At 42.6% G+C, this 17939-nt stretch overlaps 1 protein-coding gene across 6 annotated transcripts in view; it reads right to left on the bottom strand.

Annotated features, from left to right (window-relative positions):
• Positions 1–17939, bottom strand: part of EXOC4 (exocyst complex component 4) — an 817909-nt gene that overhangs the window by 594946 nt on the left and 205024 nt on the right. The window contains exon 10 of one of the 6 annotated variants that reach the window (XM_040987492.1): positions 6195–6460. The exons of 3 other annotated variants lie outside the window; for them this stretch is intronic. In XM_040987492.1, the coding sequence (XP_040843426.1) occupies positions 6279–6460 (182 nt within the window). In that variant the 3' untranslated portion in view covers positions 6195–6278. Of the gene's footprint in view, positions 1–6194; positions 6461–8961; positions 9049–17939 lie in introns of those variants that run through there. 2 more of the 6 variants (XM_040987502.1, XM_040987498.1) reach the window with 2 other exon arrangements.

Raw genomic sequence — 17939 nt, 5'->3', positions numbered from 1 at the left:
TGAAGTGCCCTTCTAATAAGCATGAAGCAGGCACTGTTTCTGAGGGAATCATGTTTAGTAGTCCAAACTGTTATGCAAAAATTCTTTGGGGATTTTAAATGAAAATGAACTTTTTTTTTTGCTTTGATATATTAGTTATGCCTCAGGAAAAAATAATTGGTATCAGTTTGGGTTGACATTTTTACATGATCCAATTATGATTATTTCAAGCTGTCTTTTATGGGAAGCTTCTTAGATCCTCCCATAAATATCACAAGAATTCCCAAAGCAAGAAAATACGATGGGAAAAATTATGGCAAGATGTACAATTTTAATCTGTTTTTCAATGATTTACCCCTAAATGGGTATTTGAATGTTAAAGAAATCATTCTAACAAATGACTATTTTATTCTTTTTTTATTTATTATTATTGCTATCATTTTAGGATACAGTTCCACAGGCTCCTGAGTAATTCTGAATGAAATATATTCGATAGAAAAACTATTTAATTGAATTTAGCAATCTATAATAAATAGATGTGTATCTTTGTGCCTAACAGAGGGTTCACGAGGAAATATAATCAACAGACATAGTTCATATGATTAGGGTATAAAAAGATGTAACAGGGCCCGGCAGCGTGGCCTAGCGGCTAACGTCCTCGCCTTTAACTCGCCGGGATCCCATGTGGGCGCCAGTTCTAATCCCGGCAGCTCCACTTCCCATCCAAGCTCCCTGCAGTGGAGGATGGCCCAAAGCCTTGGGACCCTGCACCCGCGTGGGAGACCCAGAACAGGTTCCTGGTTCCTGGCTTCAGATCGGCATAGCATCGGCCATTGTGCTCACTTGGGGAGTGAATCATCGGACGGAAGATCTTCCTCTCTGTCTCTCCTCCTCTCTGTATATCTGCCTTTCCAATAAATAAATAAATCTTAAAAAAGAAAAAAGATGTAACAGAAATTACAGAGATAGCTAAGAGTCAATAAGCCACAGGTTTTTTTTTTTTTTTAAAGCCTACAATAAAATAAAACTGTTTCTTTGGAAATTGCAAACCAACTTATCCAACTATAATAAAATTCAGGGGAAAAATATGAAGTTTGATGCTTGATAGAGAAAATACTGCTTCTCTATTCAGTAGTTTGATATTAATAAGATGATAAACAGACTAATGTAACTTAACAGACACATCAAAAATAGCGATTTAATCAATAATTGTCAACATTTTCTAAATATACAAAATTACTGTTTCCTTCTTATGTCCTTAAAGCTGTTTTTTAAAACTCTAAAAGATAGATAAGGTTTTTTATTAAAATAAAATGCACCAAGGACTTGCTTGTCCATTTAGCTCAGAGGGGAGCAAAGCCAGGCTGAGTTTACGAAGCAAGAAGGCCTGGAGGTGGCAGTCTGACACACACAGGAACGCGTTAGCCAAAGGCCGAGGGTCCACGCAAGGACAGCTTCAGGGTAAACATGTTCCACCCAACCATTCAGGTACCAGCCAGTGATGGAGAGCTACAGAAAGACTAGAGCAGAAAGAAGGAGGCGGGGGACAAGCACAGACCAGCCCTATCCCAGGACCTGGGGTAAGAACTCTACCGACCTTTAGCTTCCCTTGTCTAAATCTTGCAGTCATCAGCATGCTTTTATTTTGCTCAAAGCTCTCATTCAATCTACCAACAAATCCCACTAACCTGACCTTCAAAAGGAATCCAAGTAACTCCCACCGCCTTCATTACCTCTTTTTTGTGGTTCCACAGAGCTGTTCTCCCACTCAACTGGATTAAGCTTGAAACAGGCAAACAAGGTTGAGCAAGAAGCATCATGGAGCTCATACACACCCAGCTCCTTAGGTGCAACCTATGGCAGACCTCTCCATCATGGTGCTAACAAGCTCAATTTGCATGAGGCTTCCATTCTACTTACAGGGTGAGAGCCAGAAGCTACAGTGCTGTGCTGTGTCCTGACCCCATGCTGGGTTCATGAAGACTAAACTTAAACCAGTTGAGGTTCCCTCATTATCCCTTCCATTAAGGGATCAGAAGAAATCCTGACGGCTCGTGGATCACAGGGAGGGCAGGTCCCAGAGCTGCAGCCTTGGAGAGGGCCACGGGTCTTGCTAAGTGTGGCGGACGAAGCACAATATCTTATTTCACTGTCACTAGTAACATAAGCAATGGAAGCAGTTTAGGAAACATATGTGTGCTAACATGTAAATGCCAATTCTACTATTACTCATTATGTATCTGCCCTCGGACAAGACATTTTCACTTCTCCAACCTTATTTACTAGATAATAAACAGTCATAATAATACCTTTCTTTCCCTCAAGGATATACTACAAAAAAACACGTATATGTGTGAAGCCTTTATAAGGTTTTTGTAAAGGATATTAGAGATTCCAGTTATTACAACATGAAAACACTGCAGTGTGCTGCACTAATCCCTACCAAGAACAAGTTACAAAGGTCAAATCCTCAGAAAAAAGCAAATGTAACTCTTGGCTTTACTCTGGATTTAAACTAGACAGTGCAAGGAACAAAGCTGCGCGGAGGGAGAGACTACTGCCTGACACACTGCATTAGGAAAAGCGAGCTAGAACATTCACAGACATCCGGGTACGGAGGAATGAGTTCTAGAGCCCTACACTGCAGTAAGGGAATTATTGTCTACAACTTACAGTCTATTTCAAAATAGCTAGACGTCTAAAGGTTCCCAGTACCTACACACAAACCCCACGATAAGGGCACTGCTGCCAATAGTGACTCAATCACTATCACCGTATACACTCCATTGTTGTTTTGTGTCTCATAAATACGCACAGGTGTTTTATGCCCAGTGAAAATCGCAAAAAAAAAAAATAAGGAAGATCTATCTTGATAAAACACACAACTGACTTAGAATTAGAAGCACATAAAAAACTAATGTCTAATTTAAGAGACAGATTCTCTCTCGGAACATACGTATTTGTTTTCCTTTGGAGAAACTGCACGTCCATTTGTCATGGTATCACAAAGGAGATTTAAAGCACTGATTGGAAAGCAAGAATCAATTCCAGCAGTGAGATTCTGAGATTTCATAGAAATATCCTGGGATTAAACCCATAAATATTATGAAGTCGAGGCCATTGCCAAGGATTCTGAACAGAAGTCAACTTCTTTAAAGAATTCACCATTATGTGTTGTCAGCCACATACAACCATAAAATAGGAATTAAAATTATAACATTTTTTGAATTATATCTGGTTATTACTAATTATTTAAAAACAGGAAGGAATATGGTACCCATAAGAAGATGATGACTACAAAGGAATATGGACAGTGTTAAAAGCAGACTAAGAGAAGTATGAAGCAATAAAGCAGACTTAATTCTCATTTTAAAGTGTGGTTTTTAAATTTATTTACAAGGCACAAACACAGGCAGATATAAAACAGCTCTCCCCAAACACCCACAATGGGGGTCCACGCAGGGTGGCGAGTCTTAGAGTCAGGCCCTGCATCCACATCTCCCCGCGAGGGAGCCAGGGCCCAGCCACTTGGGCCGTCACCTGCCACTTCCCAGGAAGAATTGGTAGCAAGCTGGATTCAGTGGGAAAGCTGGGATTTGAATCAAGGCATTCCAAAATGGGATATGGCATCCTACTCAGTGGGATAAGCCCCTGCCCCAAGTCTCTGCCCTTACTGGTAAAAAGTGTTTCATGTACTGTGGCTAATGTGGAAAGAAGCAGGCACCCTGACTTGCAGCATTTTTCATGCGCTTGTTTTAAAGAACCTTCCCAGCAGGCAGTTGAGACACTCATGGCCAACCCCAGAGTACTGGCATTTTATCTGCACTCAGGTTCCAGGGTCCAGCTCGTTGCTGTGCAGACTTTGGAAGTGATGGGGACTGGTTTGCCAGTTCTAGGTGGAAGACCTAGACTGAGTTCTTAGTTCCCAACTTTAGCCTAGCTGAGCCCAAGCTGTTAAAAACCCTGAGGTAGTGAATCAGCACACACAGAAACACACATACATACACTCTCTCTCCCTTGTTTCCCTTCCTTTCTACTTCTCATCTGAAAACATAAACAAGTAAGCAACAAAAATATACTCTTAATATGTGTGGGTTTATCTTTTAATTCCACTCTCCATAACACTTGTATTATCCTTTCACTTACATCCCTGTTTTTCAGGTGTGCAGGAAAACCAAAAAGCCTCAAACTTATTTTTAGGTCTTTTTTTTTTTTAAGATTTATTTATTTTTATTGCAGAGTCAGATATACAGAGAGGAGCAGAGACAGAGAAGATGATTTTCTGTCTGCTGATTCACTTCCCAAGTGACTGCATCGGCCAGAGATGAGACAATCTGAAGCCAGGAGCCAGAAACTTCTTCCAGGTCTCCCACGTGGGTGCAGGGTCCCAAAGCTTTGGGCCGTCCTTGACTGCTTTCCCAGTCCATAAGCAGGAAGCTGGATGAGAAGTGGGGTTGCCAGGATTAGAACCGGTGCTCATATGGGATCCCGGCACATTCCACTAGGTTGCCATGCTGGGGCCTAAAAGTGTTTTATATAAAACTTTAAAACCCACAGCATACCTGGGAAAATTCTACTATGAAATCTGCACATCTTCTAGCACACTGCAAAGAAAATTGCTAACATCTTATTCCATAAATGTTTTTCAATGCATATTTTCTAACTCAAAATTGTAAAACCCAAAGAAAGGTAACTTAAAATTATTTAATGACACTGATTTCTGCTTCCTATTTTCCCTACATATTTACTTGGCAGAAAAGAAATGAGAATTTCAAAGACAGACTTATTAGCTTCTCTAGAGATTTTTTTTTTTACTGAAGTTGAAGAGTTTCACACAATGTTCCATTATATGTCACTGAACAAGAGACAGCCAGAGAGCAAGCACTAAGTACAGACGCAGATTGCTCGTTTTAACCACCTGGGTGTCTGCGAGTACGTCTGATGAGAAGTCCGTGAAACAAGTGTGTCTTCTGCTCTTAAAGCATAATCGAGAAGACGACGACATGAGGGTGATCACAGGACGCCGAGGCAGTACAGTGTCGGATTCTTTTATGTACAACTCTCTTTCTGTGATTTAGAATTATTTATTTACTAAACTTGTGAACTTGAGATGAAATGAGATCAAATATTGTTATTCAGACGTTGCTGGGAAAGAATGCCCTTCTGATACTGCCTCATCTATTTTTAATCCCAATACTATCTTGTCAGAAATCCAACACCATATGCATTGAAACAAGTTGTTCCTGAGTGTTTTGAAACCTGACTTATTAGTTGTTCACATTCCATCTGCCTCAGAAAGCTGAACTGTGCCTTTACCACCAGGCACTGCCCAAGAGGTGGACGCCCAATTTTCCTCCACTTCATCACTAGATCAGCTTGTCAAACACACGTGTTGAGTTCTCCTTTCAACAATACAAGTCGCTTAAAATTCATGCGTTTTTTCCAGATCAGGGCTGTACGGCACAAGCTTGATTAATGCATGTCATCTTCTATATTAACTAGTGTCTCAAAAGAACTGGTTTCAAAATCAGTCCTTGCTTTTGTAAACTACACTGAAGCCAGACTGTAACAATGATGTTTACCAAAACTTGAACAACAAATTATTTTTACCAACTATAACACTGTATGAACCACAGCTAGAAAAAGCTAAGGTCTGTAAATAGCTAAAATGAAGAATACTAACAGAGGGGATCAGGCCTTAGAGCATGGAAACGTGCGAGAGAAGGGGAAGAAAAAGGCCTGAAAAGCTAAAGGCCAAGAAAGACACTTATCATGTCTCTGCTGCAAACAACAGCAAGTGGAGCTGATGCTACATGGTGCGCTGCGGTCTGATGCTCTGTGCTGAGCTGGTGTCTCACGCTCCAGGGTGAGCTGGTTCCGTGCTGAGCTGGGGTCTCACGCTCCAGGGTGAGCTGGTTCCGTGCTGAGCTGAGGTCTCATGCTCCACAGTGAGCTGGTTCTATGCTGAGCTGGGGTCTCACGCTCCACAGTGAGCTGGTTTCGTGCTGAGCTGGTTCCATGGTCTGATGCTCTGTGCTGAGCTGGGGTCTCACGCTCCAGGGTGAGCTGGTTCCATGGTGAGCTGGGGTTTCATACTCCAGGGTAAGCTGGTTCCATGGTGAGCTGGAGTCTCATGCTCCACAGTGAGCTGCTTCCATGCTGAGCTGGGGTCTCACACTTCACGGTGAGCTGGTTCTGTGCTGAGCTGGGGTCTCATGCTCCATGGTGAGCTGGTTCTGTGCTGAGCTGCGATCTTACACTCCGTGGTGAGCTGGGGTCCAGATCGAGAAGTTCCAGGGTTATGGGGACAAGAACAACTCCTCAAGGTGTTCATGATATGAGTAGGTCACTATGGTGGACATGTCAGTGTAAGCACTTGAAGGGGGGATGCAGATGCACACAGCATTACTGGGAAGGAGGTGCCTGCAGGTATCAGACGACTCAGGATCTCTGAGCTCCTTGTGGGAACAGACATGATAAGCTGTGCAGACACAGAGGCCAGGTTAAGGAACAAGCAAATGCTAGGAATATGCACTGCACTGGGCCCTTCACTTTCACCCCATGAGGGTGGTGTTTTCCTCAGGATGTGGCAGGATAGGCTGCAGCATGCAATATGGATCCATATGGATAGCATCCCATATGGACAGCAGTTCCTGTCTCGGCTGCCTCACTACCCAGCTCCCTGCTAAATGGTCTGGTAATGGCAGAAGATGGGCTAAGTGTTTGGGCCCCTGCCATCCCCTTGGACCTGTCAAACTCCTGACTCTTGACTGTGGTCTGGTGGTCTGGGACAGAACAGGCCACTGCTGCCACCTGTGGGGAGGATCGACAGATAGAAGATTCTCTCTCTCTCTCTCTCACTATGCCATTAAAAGAAAAGATCTGATTCAATAAAGTTTTCTGTTTACTTTCTACATGGTTTTAACAGCATTAACTGACAACATTCCCCTTTTCCTTCTCAAAAACAACTTTCTTCACTCAGCTTTTCAAGATCATATACTTTCCTTTCCCTTCTAATGCTGGCTTAACTCTCAGACAATCTTGCTAATATTGCCCTATTCTTATGACCTCAATCAAGTGCCCAGGGTGTGATCCCTGAGCACTGCTCTGGTTGGGGTTCATCAAAGACCTCATTTAGTCTGATGGCTTTAGGAAGTATACATATGTTAAGGGTTTCTCAATTGATATCCCTAGTCTGGACCTCCCTCTTAAACTCCAGGCTTGTTGGTCCCACTGCCTACTCAATGTCTTCATGGCCATTTTATCAAGCCTGACTCTATCATATCTAAAAGCAAACTCTGATCCTCATGCCTGCTCCCACCTGCCCTTTCAACAGTCGTCTTTACATTAGTAAAAAAAAAACATCCTATGACATGGAACAGTCCTGAAGACACAAAATTAAGTGGCAATAACCAGACAAAAAGACCACATATTTAGTGGTTCAATTTATATATAAGGTCCAGAATACAAAAGTCATAGCAACAGAAAGTACACAGTGAATCCAGCTGTTAATAAAAAAAGGAGAACTCACAGGGATTTCTTCTGAGAGTGACAAAATTCTTCCAGAATTAGAAAGTTGTGATAACTGTACCACTCTATGAAATGATGCATATTATGACTTACGAGTATTAACCTCAACAAAAATATTCAAAATGAATTAAAGTGATAAAGCCTTAGAGGAATTTTGTTTGCTCTTGAACACTAAGCACCTAAAACAGAGTACCACAACAGGAGGGACTCACAATGTTTGCTGAATAACTGATAAGCCTCCAAAGATCACAGAGACACACACCAGCTAGAACTTAGGGGCTCCTGCCCTCAATCACAACACCTAGAGATGTGGGAACAGGAGCAGAGGCACGATCTGAAGTCTCCGGTCCTACCTTAACAGTGGCTTTAAGGCAGCAGTGTATCAACATGCCCAGGACGGCCACTTGGGAAGCCAGAGCACCCTTTAGTTCCCAGAGACCTTGCTTCTGACCCAGCTTCCTGCTAACGCACATCCCGGGAGCCAGCAGGCAAGGGCTCAGGCGGCTGAGTCACTAACCTCCTTGGGGCTCCTGACTCCTGGTCCAGGCTGCCTGCTGTAGGCTTTGGGGAAGTGGAACAGATGATGGAAGAACTCTGTCACTCCATCTTTCAAATAAATAAAAATAAAGAGACTTTAAAAATAAAAAGTTCATGTCAGTGTGAAACCAGAGGTGACAGACAAGCACTATGTTAATTCTTCACATGCAGAATGCTCTTATTTTTACTTAGGTATTTGTAAAACATTGTGGTTCAGTTTAAAAATACATTTCTGTAGAGTTCAAAGGGTAAATTCTAAATCATTTGGACAGGACAGGCAATACAAATTATTCTGTGTGTGACCCAAGAAGACAGAACCTCAAGTCGAAGATATACTGTGTTACTCTCCAGGACTTCTGAGCCCACACTGGCAGAAAACAGACATCGGGTACTAAAATTTCCAAAGAGAAAAGACCAGGAAGCAACATCGAGCAATACAATTCTGAAATCGGGAACATACAATTTCGGGCCAGGACCCTGCTACATGCTGTCTTCCAGGAAGCAGGATTTGCACATGAGGCCAGTACTGCTCAGTCCTCCACTACGCGAACAGCCCAAGCGGCCACTTCACTAAAGTTACAGTTCTTAATAACTCAAATCCAGTATTCTGAATTTCTAACAATTGGCTCTTTTTCCCCAACGTGGAACATAATACATCGTTAACTACAGAATATATAAGATACTCTGTAACTGTGTTTTTTAAAACAGAAAATTCACTCTATCACACACACACACATTTTTGTACACATAATCAAAGAGTTCATGTTTCTCTTCCCATCTGTAGACAGAGATCATTCCACACAGCTTGGCGTCCTTGTGTGTGCAGCTGCCTGAGCTGCTCACACAAGGCCAAGAACACATCTGTCAATAAGAAAGGCCCAGCTAAGGCCGAATCTCATTCCCTAGTCTCAGCCACAGCCGAGTCTTCATCTGTTCATCCAGGATCTCTTTTAGATGGGTTGCTCTCCCTTCTCATCATGGCAGCTTTGTTTAGTCTGAAATCTAATCACATACGAATTCGGCTTTAGGAAACATTCCCATTCTAGCTCCGTAGGCACATCAGAAGCCCTAGACCCTGTGTTAATTTTGTTACAGCTTTTAGTTCTTGCATTTCAATGCAAAATCGTGTCTCCCTGGAGAATGCCACTGATATTGGCAAGGAAGCACATGGGGCTGCCACACAGCTCAATCACCAATAACAGCCCAGGAAACTCAGGCCTCAGCGGACATTAGGAATCACGGGAAAACAGCCAGAACTTTAATCACAATTCTTTCAAAAACAGCCAGGGATTTCGAAATGCTGTTATTCTAGGATGTGACCCTAATACAGTGCTTAATCAAAGCCATTGCCAGAGTAAGAACAATCTGCACACTTCAATAAAAGCCAATTTCACAAAAGTCAGCACCATGCTGGACCCAATTTAACAAAGCTCAGAAAATGTTACGTACATATACAAATTTGCTTATAATACCACACATCACACCTATACTGGAAACTGTGTATTTACACAACACACATAAATACTGTCATTCAGCATGTTGGAGCACAATTAAGGTTATCTCATTAACAAAAGTATTAGAAAATATGAACCTGTAAAATTGGTAACCAGCTCAGTGAGCAGGTGCAAGACGCCCTAGAGGCTTTCTTCAAAACAGAAGCTGGGAGTAGAGCATTTCCGATGCCAACCCTGTCCTGGCAAAGACACCCAAGTCCCAGATGTGCAGGAAGCCATGCAGCTTGACTCAACTCTTCCACCAGCTCCATTTTTTGCAGAAAATGGCCTGGCAAAATGGCAAACATCATGATCTCTCCTCAAGGTAAGAGCAGCTAGCAGACCTGGAACTGAAGATGGACAGGTCAGATTGAACTGTTCTCTCTGGAAAAGGAGAGAGGAGGAGAGCCGAAAACCACTAGCCCATCATGGTAGCTGCCTATTAATGAAGAGAAAGTTGGCTCAAAGCACCAGTCTGGGTGGGGTCGGGAGACGCACAGAGAGATGCTGCACTGCACTGTTTCATTCACATATAAAGATGATTCCATCAGGGAACGTGAACATGGTGGTAGGAGAGACACAACAAGCTAGAGGGATTACTAAACAATGGACAGGAAGCAGAGGCTCTAGTTCACACACACACACACACACACACACACACACGCCTGGATCATTCTTATATCCTCCACTGATTTCCACACATCACTTTGTATCACCAGCTATTTCCACCAGGACTTTCCACAAACAAAAACAGAGAAGTTCCTCCAAACAGAAATACAGTGGCCATCAGTGAAGTACCTCAAACCAATGGCACTAGTGTCTCAATTCTAAATGTCAGTGAAATGGAAAATGAAGCTGAAATTGCTGAGCATGAAAAACCACCTCAGTCACAAAAAGTGCAATGAAAATGACATGTTAAATAAGCTATTTCTCATTAAAAAAACAAAACAGTTGCAAACAAAGGCTGTTGCATTTGCATGTACTCTCTCCAAGAACGTCGTTAAGGATCATCCCTAGTCATCCTGCTTTCAAATCTATACTGACTATATACACGAACACACCTTTTGAGTATAAAATGTATGTAACTGGGGCTTCTGTAGAAGGAACAGTTTTGGCTTTTTCTAAATATCCGTGCTATCTGATCGAAGTCTGAAACATGCCCCCCATGCAGTAGGGCAGACCTGCAATGGCTTGACACAGGAGGCAGCGGGGACAGAGCTGGAACACTACCTATTTCCTTCTGAACCAGACCACTGTGGCTTCTGTTATTATGAATTCTGGAAACCTAAGAACAATTAGCACATAAATGTTTCAAGATTTTCTAAATAGCTTCCTAATTATCCTGCCTTTTCTGAAAACTTTTCAACATTGACTCTCTTGATTGGGGTGAATAACTGATGACATCTGCACATAGCAGGTTGGACAGTCCTAACAGCACTGCCTTTCATCTCACCGATGGGCAAAACAGGTCTACAGAACTGGCTCGTACTCACCATAGCCCGCACTCACCAAGGCCCCACAGCACTGTGAGCTAAAGCAAGTCATCTTGAAACAAATGGTGAGAAAAATCAGGGTATTAAGGGATAAAGCACCCTGTCTAAAATCCCAAAAACCAGATAGTGGCTTTAAAACAAACAGAGGGGCCCGGCATGGTGGCCTAGCAGCTGTATTCCTCACCTTGAATACACCTGGATCCCATATGGGCACCAGTTCTAATCCTGGCAGTCACACTTCCCATCCAGCTCCCTGCTTGTAGCCTAGGGAAGCAGTCAAGGACGGCCCAAAGCTTTGGGACCCTGCACCCATGTGAGAGACCTGGAAGAGGTTCTTGGTTCCTGGCTTCAGATTGTCTCATCTCTAGCCGATGCAGTCACTTGGGAAGTGAATCAGCAGACGGAAAATCTTCCTGTCTGTCTCTCCTCCTCTCTGTATTATCTTCCTTTCCAATAAAAATAAATAAACCTTTAAAAAACAAACAAAAATCGGGCCAGGCGCGGTGGCGCAGTGGTTAAGGTCCTCGCCTTGCACGCCCCGGGATCCCATATGGGTGCCAGTTCTAATCCCAGCAGCTCCACTTCTCATCCAGCTCCCTGCCTGTGGCCTAGGAAAGCAGTCCAGGACGGCCCAAAGCTTTGGGACCCTGCACCCATGTGGGAGACCTGGAAGAGTCTCCTGGCTTCAGATCGGCATAGCATCGGCCGTTGCGGCTCACTTAGGGAGTGAATCATCGGACGGAATATCTTCGTCTCTGTCTTGCCTCTCTGTTTATACGCCTTTCCAATAAAAACATAATAAAAATAAATCTTTAAAAAAAACTCAGTGTAGCCCATGAGAAGGAAGCTGAGCTAACTTCTTGGCCCAGGATGCATTTCAGCAAAGATCTACCATCAGCCTAAGGAGATGGAGGCATGTTAATAAAGTTTCTTTCCTTCTATAAACAAAAACTCGAAGGAAGCAGCGGGGTTGGGGATGCTGAGTGCAAATGAAATGAAAGCTCTGTGCCTGGTCCACCAGTGCCCGTCTGGGATTAAAGACAAAGTCCACATTTGGAACAGGTAGAAAGGAGCCAGGAGGCTAGAGGAGCAACGCACTGGGAAGGCCCCTGCAGCTCACTCAAGAGAAGCCCGTTTATGCGGACAAGAAGCAAGTGTTTCCACTGAAGTGTCACTTTTACCAAGTTACAAAATACAACAATTATTAATAAGACAAAAAATACACAGCTCAGCAATGGAAACAGGATTCTACCACACAAACAAAAGAAGGAATTTAGAAGCAGGAAAATCTGATTTTAAGTATTTCTACCATTAACTCACTTTACATATATGAATAATTCAATGCACATTCTCCCTATATTTAAAACAATATCAGCTTGTTTTTGTCTTTCTCCATTAGGCAATGTAAGAGAACAGCCAGAACTTCAACCAAACTTCTCAGAAATCCTTGATACATGTTCTTGTTGCAATGAAAACTAAAACAACCCAACAGTATTTTTATTACTGCTGTTCAACGACAAGGAATGACCTGGCCAGAGGATTTCCTGAGAAGTCAGGTTCACAGTGGGAGAAAGCAAAGGAGACGCAGAGAGCAGTGCAGGGGAGGGTCTCTCCTGAGAGCCACACTGATGAGCAAGGAGCAGGCTGGCAGACATAGTGCTAGAGCCAAAGCACCTGCTCTTCAGAAAACTTTGGGGAAACACAGGCCAGTGGGAGGAACAGTGGCACCTCCAACATGAGTGCCTTGCTATCAGTTCCTTAGCAAACCACGTGATGGTTTGCAAGTGTTACAGTTACAAAAACCATGTTCAAGGAACTGATTCCATCTGTGTCCTCACAAATATCCTAATCTTTCTTTTTTTAAAAAAAAAAGATTTATTTTTATTATTTTTTTTATTGGAAAGGCGGATATACAGAGAGGAGAGACAGAGAGGAAGATCTTCTGTCCGATGATTCACTCCCCAAGTTAGCACAATGGCCGATGCTATGCCGATCTGAAGCCAGGAGACACTTCCAGGTCTCCCACATGGGTGCAGGGTCCCAAAGCTTTGGGCCATCCTGGACTGCTTTCCTAGGCCACAGGCAGGGAGCTGGAAGGGAAGCGGGGCTGCCGGGATAGAACTGGCACCCATATGGGACCCCGGGCGTGCAAGGTAAGGACCTTAACCACTGCGCCACCGTGCTGGGCCCTATCCTAATCTTTCGGAACATCAGTTCTCATATCAGTAAGATAAGGATAACAGTAGCTATCGATCACATATTGATGACATGATCAATGCAGTTGTGAGTGTAAGAGGCATGTGCCTGAAACAAAGAAAGAGCTGGCTGCTTTTGACACCCACACCATGAAGACCTAACCTTGTGAAAGAGGTGATCCAACACCAACCAGAAAAAATGCAAAATACACATCTGTTGGGAAAGTCTGAAGACAAACAATTTAAGCATGGAAACGAAGGGACTTTAGCAACAGTTGAAGGCAAAGGAGAGGTAGCACAAGTTAGGAATGAGAGACCCATCCGCTGTTCCTAGTGCTATCAGCACCAGGACCCAACGCAGTGCTCACCTCTCCTGGCCTCCAGGATGCCAACCTCTTTCGACTGTCTTAGCCACTCATACAGCACACTTGGTTCAGAAAACCCACTCTCCCCATCACTCACACTACACCATGCCCCTTTGCTTCTTAGCTATTCTTTAGTCATTACCCTGTCCCTCCGCTGACATGAGCATGGTTGTTGGACTCCCTCCGCCTGCTGAAATGTCACCTTACATCTGAAGCCTTCCCCCTGAGTATTTGACGTGAAATGGCATTTTCATGTCTACCTCAAATGTCACTCTGCTTCCTTAACTGTTTCAGTTTATCTTACTGGTACTTCCTCTCATTAGATCTATTATCTCCTTTTGTCTCCTCCTCCAGAACAAAACTCAGTTCCATGTTGTCAGGGATCTTGACTGTCTCGTTCATTCCCTTCACGGTGCTGCGCACACGGCAGGAGCCCAAGACCATTTGCTAACAGAGACACAGGCCTTCAAATGGAAACCTTCGTCATTCTTGTTCTCTATATCACAACCAGCTTCCATTTCCTACCACTTCAGACTTTCTCTATTCTCTGTGTAATCTACAAAGATCTACACATCTTCACATTTTTGGTTGGAAAGAATCACCATACATCTTAAATCAAACTGGTTCTGCTTTAAAGGTTGAAGCCATTCTTTGATTCTAAGATTGTCTTGGCTCAGACAGAGAGAGTTTGGCCTTAATTTTACCCATCATGATCAGTGGGTAGCTTTGTCAGGAAGAGGACTTTCCGTTATCATATTCCAATTCTAGCATTCTTCTTGAAAGAATATTGCTCATCTTTTCATTATGTATGGCTAGACATAAGCATTCATTATTTTTTTTATTTTTCAATTTTAGTACACCTTATGTAGTCACATAAAATTTTTGTTATGAAATTAGAATACATTTATTCTCATTTTAATATTTAATCTGAACACAAAATCAGTTTTTGTTTGCTTTGTAGTGTATTTCATATATAATCCTAATTGAATTACATATTTTTCTATATTTTCTTGAAATATGCCTGCTCATCTATTATAGAAACACATTTATAATTAGAATTTGGGGGAAGTATGGTTCAGGAATCATAACAACTGGAAGGAAGCACTATCTTTTAAAGTGTTTTGATGTATGGGAAACAGAACTGAAGAATGACTAGAGCAGGAGAGAATTCTATACTTTGAGCTTTAATTGATAAAGAACCTCTATGATTATTTACCATAAAGCCTGATCATTATATTTCATTAACTATTTTTTCTCAGTCCAGACTCAAAAAACACACTGATCTACATTCTCTAATTACACTCACATTCATGAGTTGAGAAGCAAGACTGCCCATGGCTTATAGGCTTCTAGCTGGTTTCTTTTCCAGGCTCAGAAAAATGCCTGTCCAGTAAAAATTATGATTTGATTCAGATAACAGCTGGAGATAGTGAGCTAATGAAGGGATGTCAGCGTACACAACCAGAACAACATAGCAGCCACTCGCATCTTCCTTGCCAAATCTTTCCTTGTTTGTACAGGTTGCATGTTCCTCCCTCAGTTGTAAATACAAAGCAGCACAGAGTTTCAGTGCAGGGCAGAAGTGATGACTGGTCATAGCAAGACCAGAACAGGTGAAGGCCGAGAACAAAGCAAAATATGTTGCCAAGTTCTTGCAGGACTGAGCTTTGCTCAGTATCTCCTAATGTAACTGCTGCATGGATCTATGAAGGCGTCTACTACAATCCCAGGGCAAACACTGGCCACAGGGCATGCTCTCCAATTAGCCCGCAGAAACCTCAAGGCCAGATCTTGTCATCCTTGTCTTCAGCCAATGACTAATCTCAGAGGGTGAGTTTGAGAGTTCCAGGAAGGAAAGGTACAAAATTTGTTTAGCCCCAACATACCCAAAGTAAAGCTGTAGTGTTGAAACTCTGCCCCATCTGTTGACCTGTACCTATGTGCCTTGTTGCCCATCTGTCCACCTGTACCTATGTGCCTTATTCCTCAGCATAGGGCAGGAAAAATCCATGAATTAATTCTCAAACCTACATTCCTGCACTTTGAAAATCAAACATTCACTGTTTATTACACAGTGAGTTGCCTGTTCTATGGTAACACATAAGCTTTTACAAAGCCATTTGTCAGGCAGTCTTACATTTCTGTCATAACATACTTCCAGATGCATGCATTTTACACAGAAATACAGCACCAAAAATGGAACAAAGATGCAGCACTGCAGGGAAAAATGATGCACACACATACATACACAAAACTATTACAGAAAGTTCCTGGAAAATAAAATGAAAAGTCTAGTTTTGGTTCAATGACTGTAATGAAATCCACGCATAATTTTCTCATAATGCACATTTCCCATACATAACTTGCATTTTTCAAAGGTAAGTGTATATAATTCATTAGCTAATAGAAGATTATATCAAAACAGCCAAAAAGAGAGGTGGTGAGTGCTCTGTCTTCATTTCCTTTTACTTGGACATCTCATTTAATATAAAACAGAGAAAGGCAAAAATGAAATACGTTAATATTGTACTTAATGACAACTAAATGATTATTTTCTAGACAAAAAATCCATAAATAATGAAACCAACAGCATGGTATTTGTTCTCAGGGTGCTAGTCAATACTTTTAAAGGGTAGAAAAGACTGGGGAGGAAGAAGAGGGAAGAAAAGCATCCACTTCGTGTACATGGTATTTAATTTCTTTCTTTGGAACACACTGAGAATGTGCGTCTCATGACTCTGAAGGCTGCCTCATGGCCCAGTTCCTAATGACTGGTCTATTACACTCGAGCTGGATTTATCTGAACAATTAAATGGCTTGTCCAAAACAGAAGGCATTCCTGCCTTCTAGGAGATGAAATAAGTGATTTCCCTTAGGGGATGGATATGGGGCAAGAATACAAAGAAGTGTGTGTAACAATGGTAAAAATGTCAAGAAACAGAAAATGTCAAATCCCCCAGGGAAAAACTAAAACTTGGGTAAAAACTCAGGCACCATTTTTGTGTGTGTATGATGAAATTATGGCCTGCCGTCTCCCCCAAGAGAAAAAGGATCACTGGAAGAAATCAAAAGTGGAGTAATTCGTGGGTTTTTTGCTTTTTCCTTCAAATTTGAAAACAAAAGCAATAGCAAAAACATGGCTTTCGTGTAAACCTGGATGCACAAAAAACAATGTCACATTCCGAATACGTCTTTCTGATTTTGACTGCCTGCCAGGCAAGCTGCAAGCCAAGAGTATGTGAGGACACACGTACTGGTCATTAATTTAAGCCATCTGATTTTATCATTGGGTTCAATGAGTGACATTAAAATCTGGGGCATTGTACTTATGATTATCAAACAAACTGTCATGCGAACACCTTGTAAACAGGTCTTCCCAAAGCCAGATGAACTTGGGTACATCTGAGCACTGGGACTTTCCCTTGCATCATGAATGTGCAATAGTAATCCAGAACAGTTGATATCAGCAACAAGTTTACTCTTTTGGTGCCTATTTGCAATTCTAACTATGTGGACTGATAACAATGGAATGTCAATAATAGTAAATATTTAATTTTCACAGAAATTATACTCTCCCCACATTAAAAATGGGACGAAGAACACCAAGTGTAACCAGCAATGCACAATGAGACCCAGCAGAGCTGAGAGCAACACTGACAACACGGGCTACCAGGACAACAGCTGCAAGGACGGCACTGCCAGTGGGTTACCCCATCCTCCAGAGCACTACAGTCCAGAAGGGAGTGCTGCCTGCCAGCTGCTCTGTTTCCAATCCAAGTTCCTACTGACGTGCCTAGAAAGGCAGAGGGCAATGGTTCAAATCTGTGAGATCTGTCACCTGGGTTAGAGACCAGTTCCTGGTTCTAGACTTCAGCCTGGCACACACCTTGCCATTTCAAGTATTTGGGTAGTATCCAACTTCCTGATCACAGCCTGGGAAAGCAGTAGAGGAGAGCCTGATGCGTTGGGACCCTGCACCCACATTGGAGGCCCAGAAAAAGCTCCTGGCTTCAGGATGGCTCAGCTGCAACCATTGCAGCTACTTGGGGAGTGAATCAGTGAATAGAAAGTCTTTCTGTCTCTGCTTCTCCTTGTAAATTTACCTTTCCAATAAAAATAAATCTTCAGGCAATTGAGGTTTTATAGGCACAAAGATTCCCTCCTTCAACCATGCCCTCTCCTACTGACTTCCCCCATATCAGTGCAACAGGATAGTCCTTCCGCATCAACCAGAAGCCCAACACTGCTATTAGTGAGTATATCATGGTCCTGTAGGTACAGACAACGGTAGACAGTCTAGTATCCTGTTGTCATACTTACACCCACCTAACACACATACACCCCAAC

This window comes from Ochotona curzoniae, unplaced genomic scaffold (assembly GCF_017591425.1).
Source record: "Ochotona curzoniae isolate NIBS_2020 unplaced genomic scaffold, NIBS_Ocur_1.0 contig_4692, whole genome shotgun sequence".
NCBI classification, from domain to species: domain Eukaryota; kingdom Metazoa; phylum Chordata; class Mammalia; order Lagomorpha; family Ochotonidae; genus Ochotona; species Ochotona curzoniae.
Note: the sequence above shows the minus strand (reverse complement) of the source record. Positions and strands in the feature narration are given on the sequence as shown.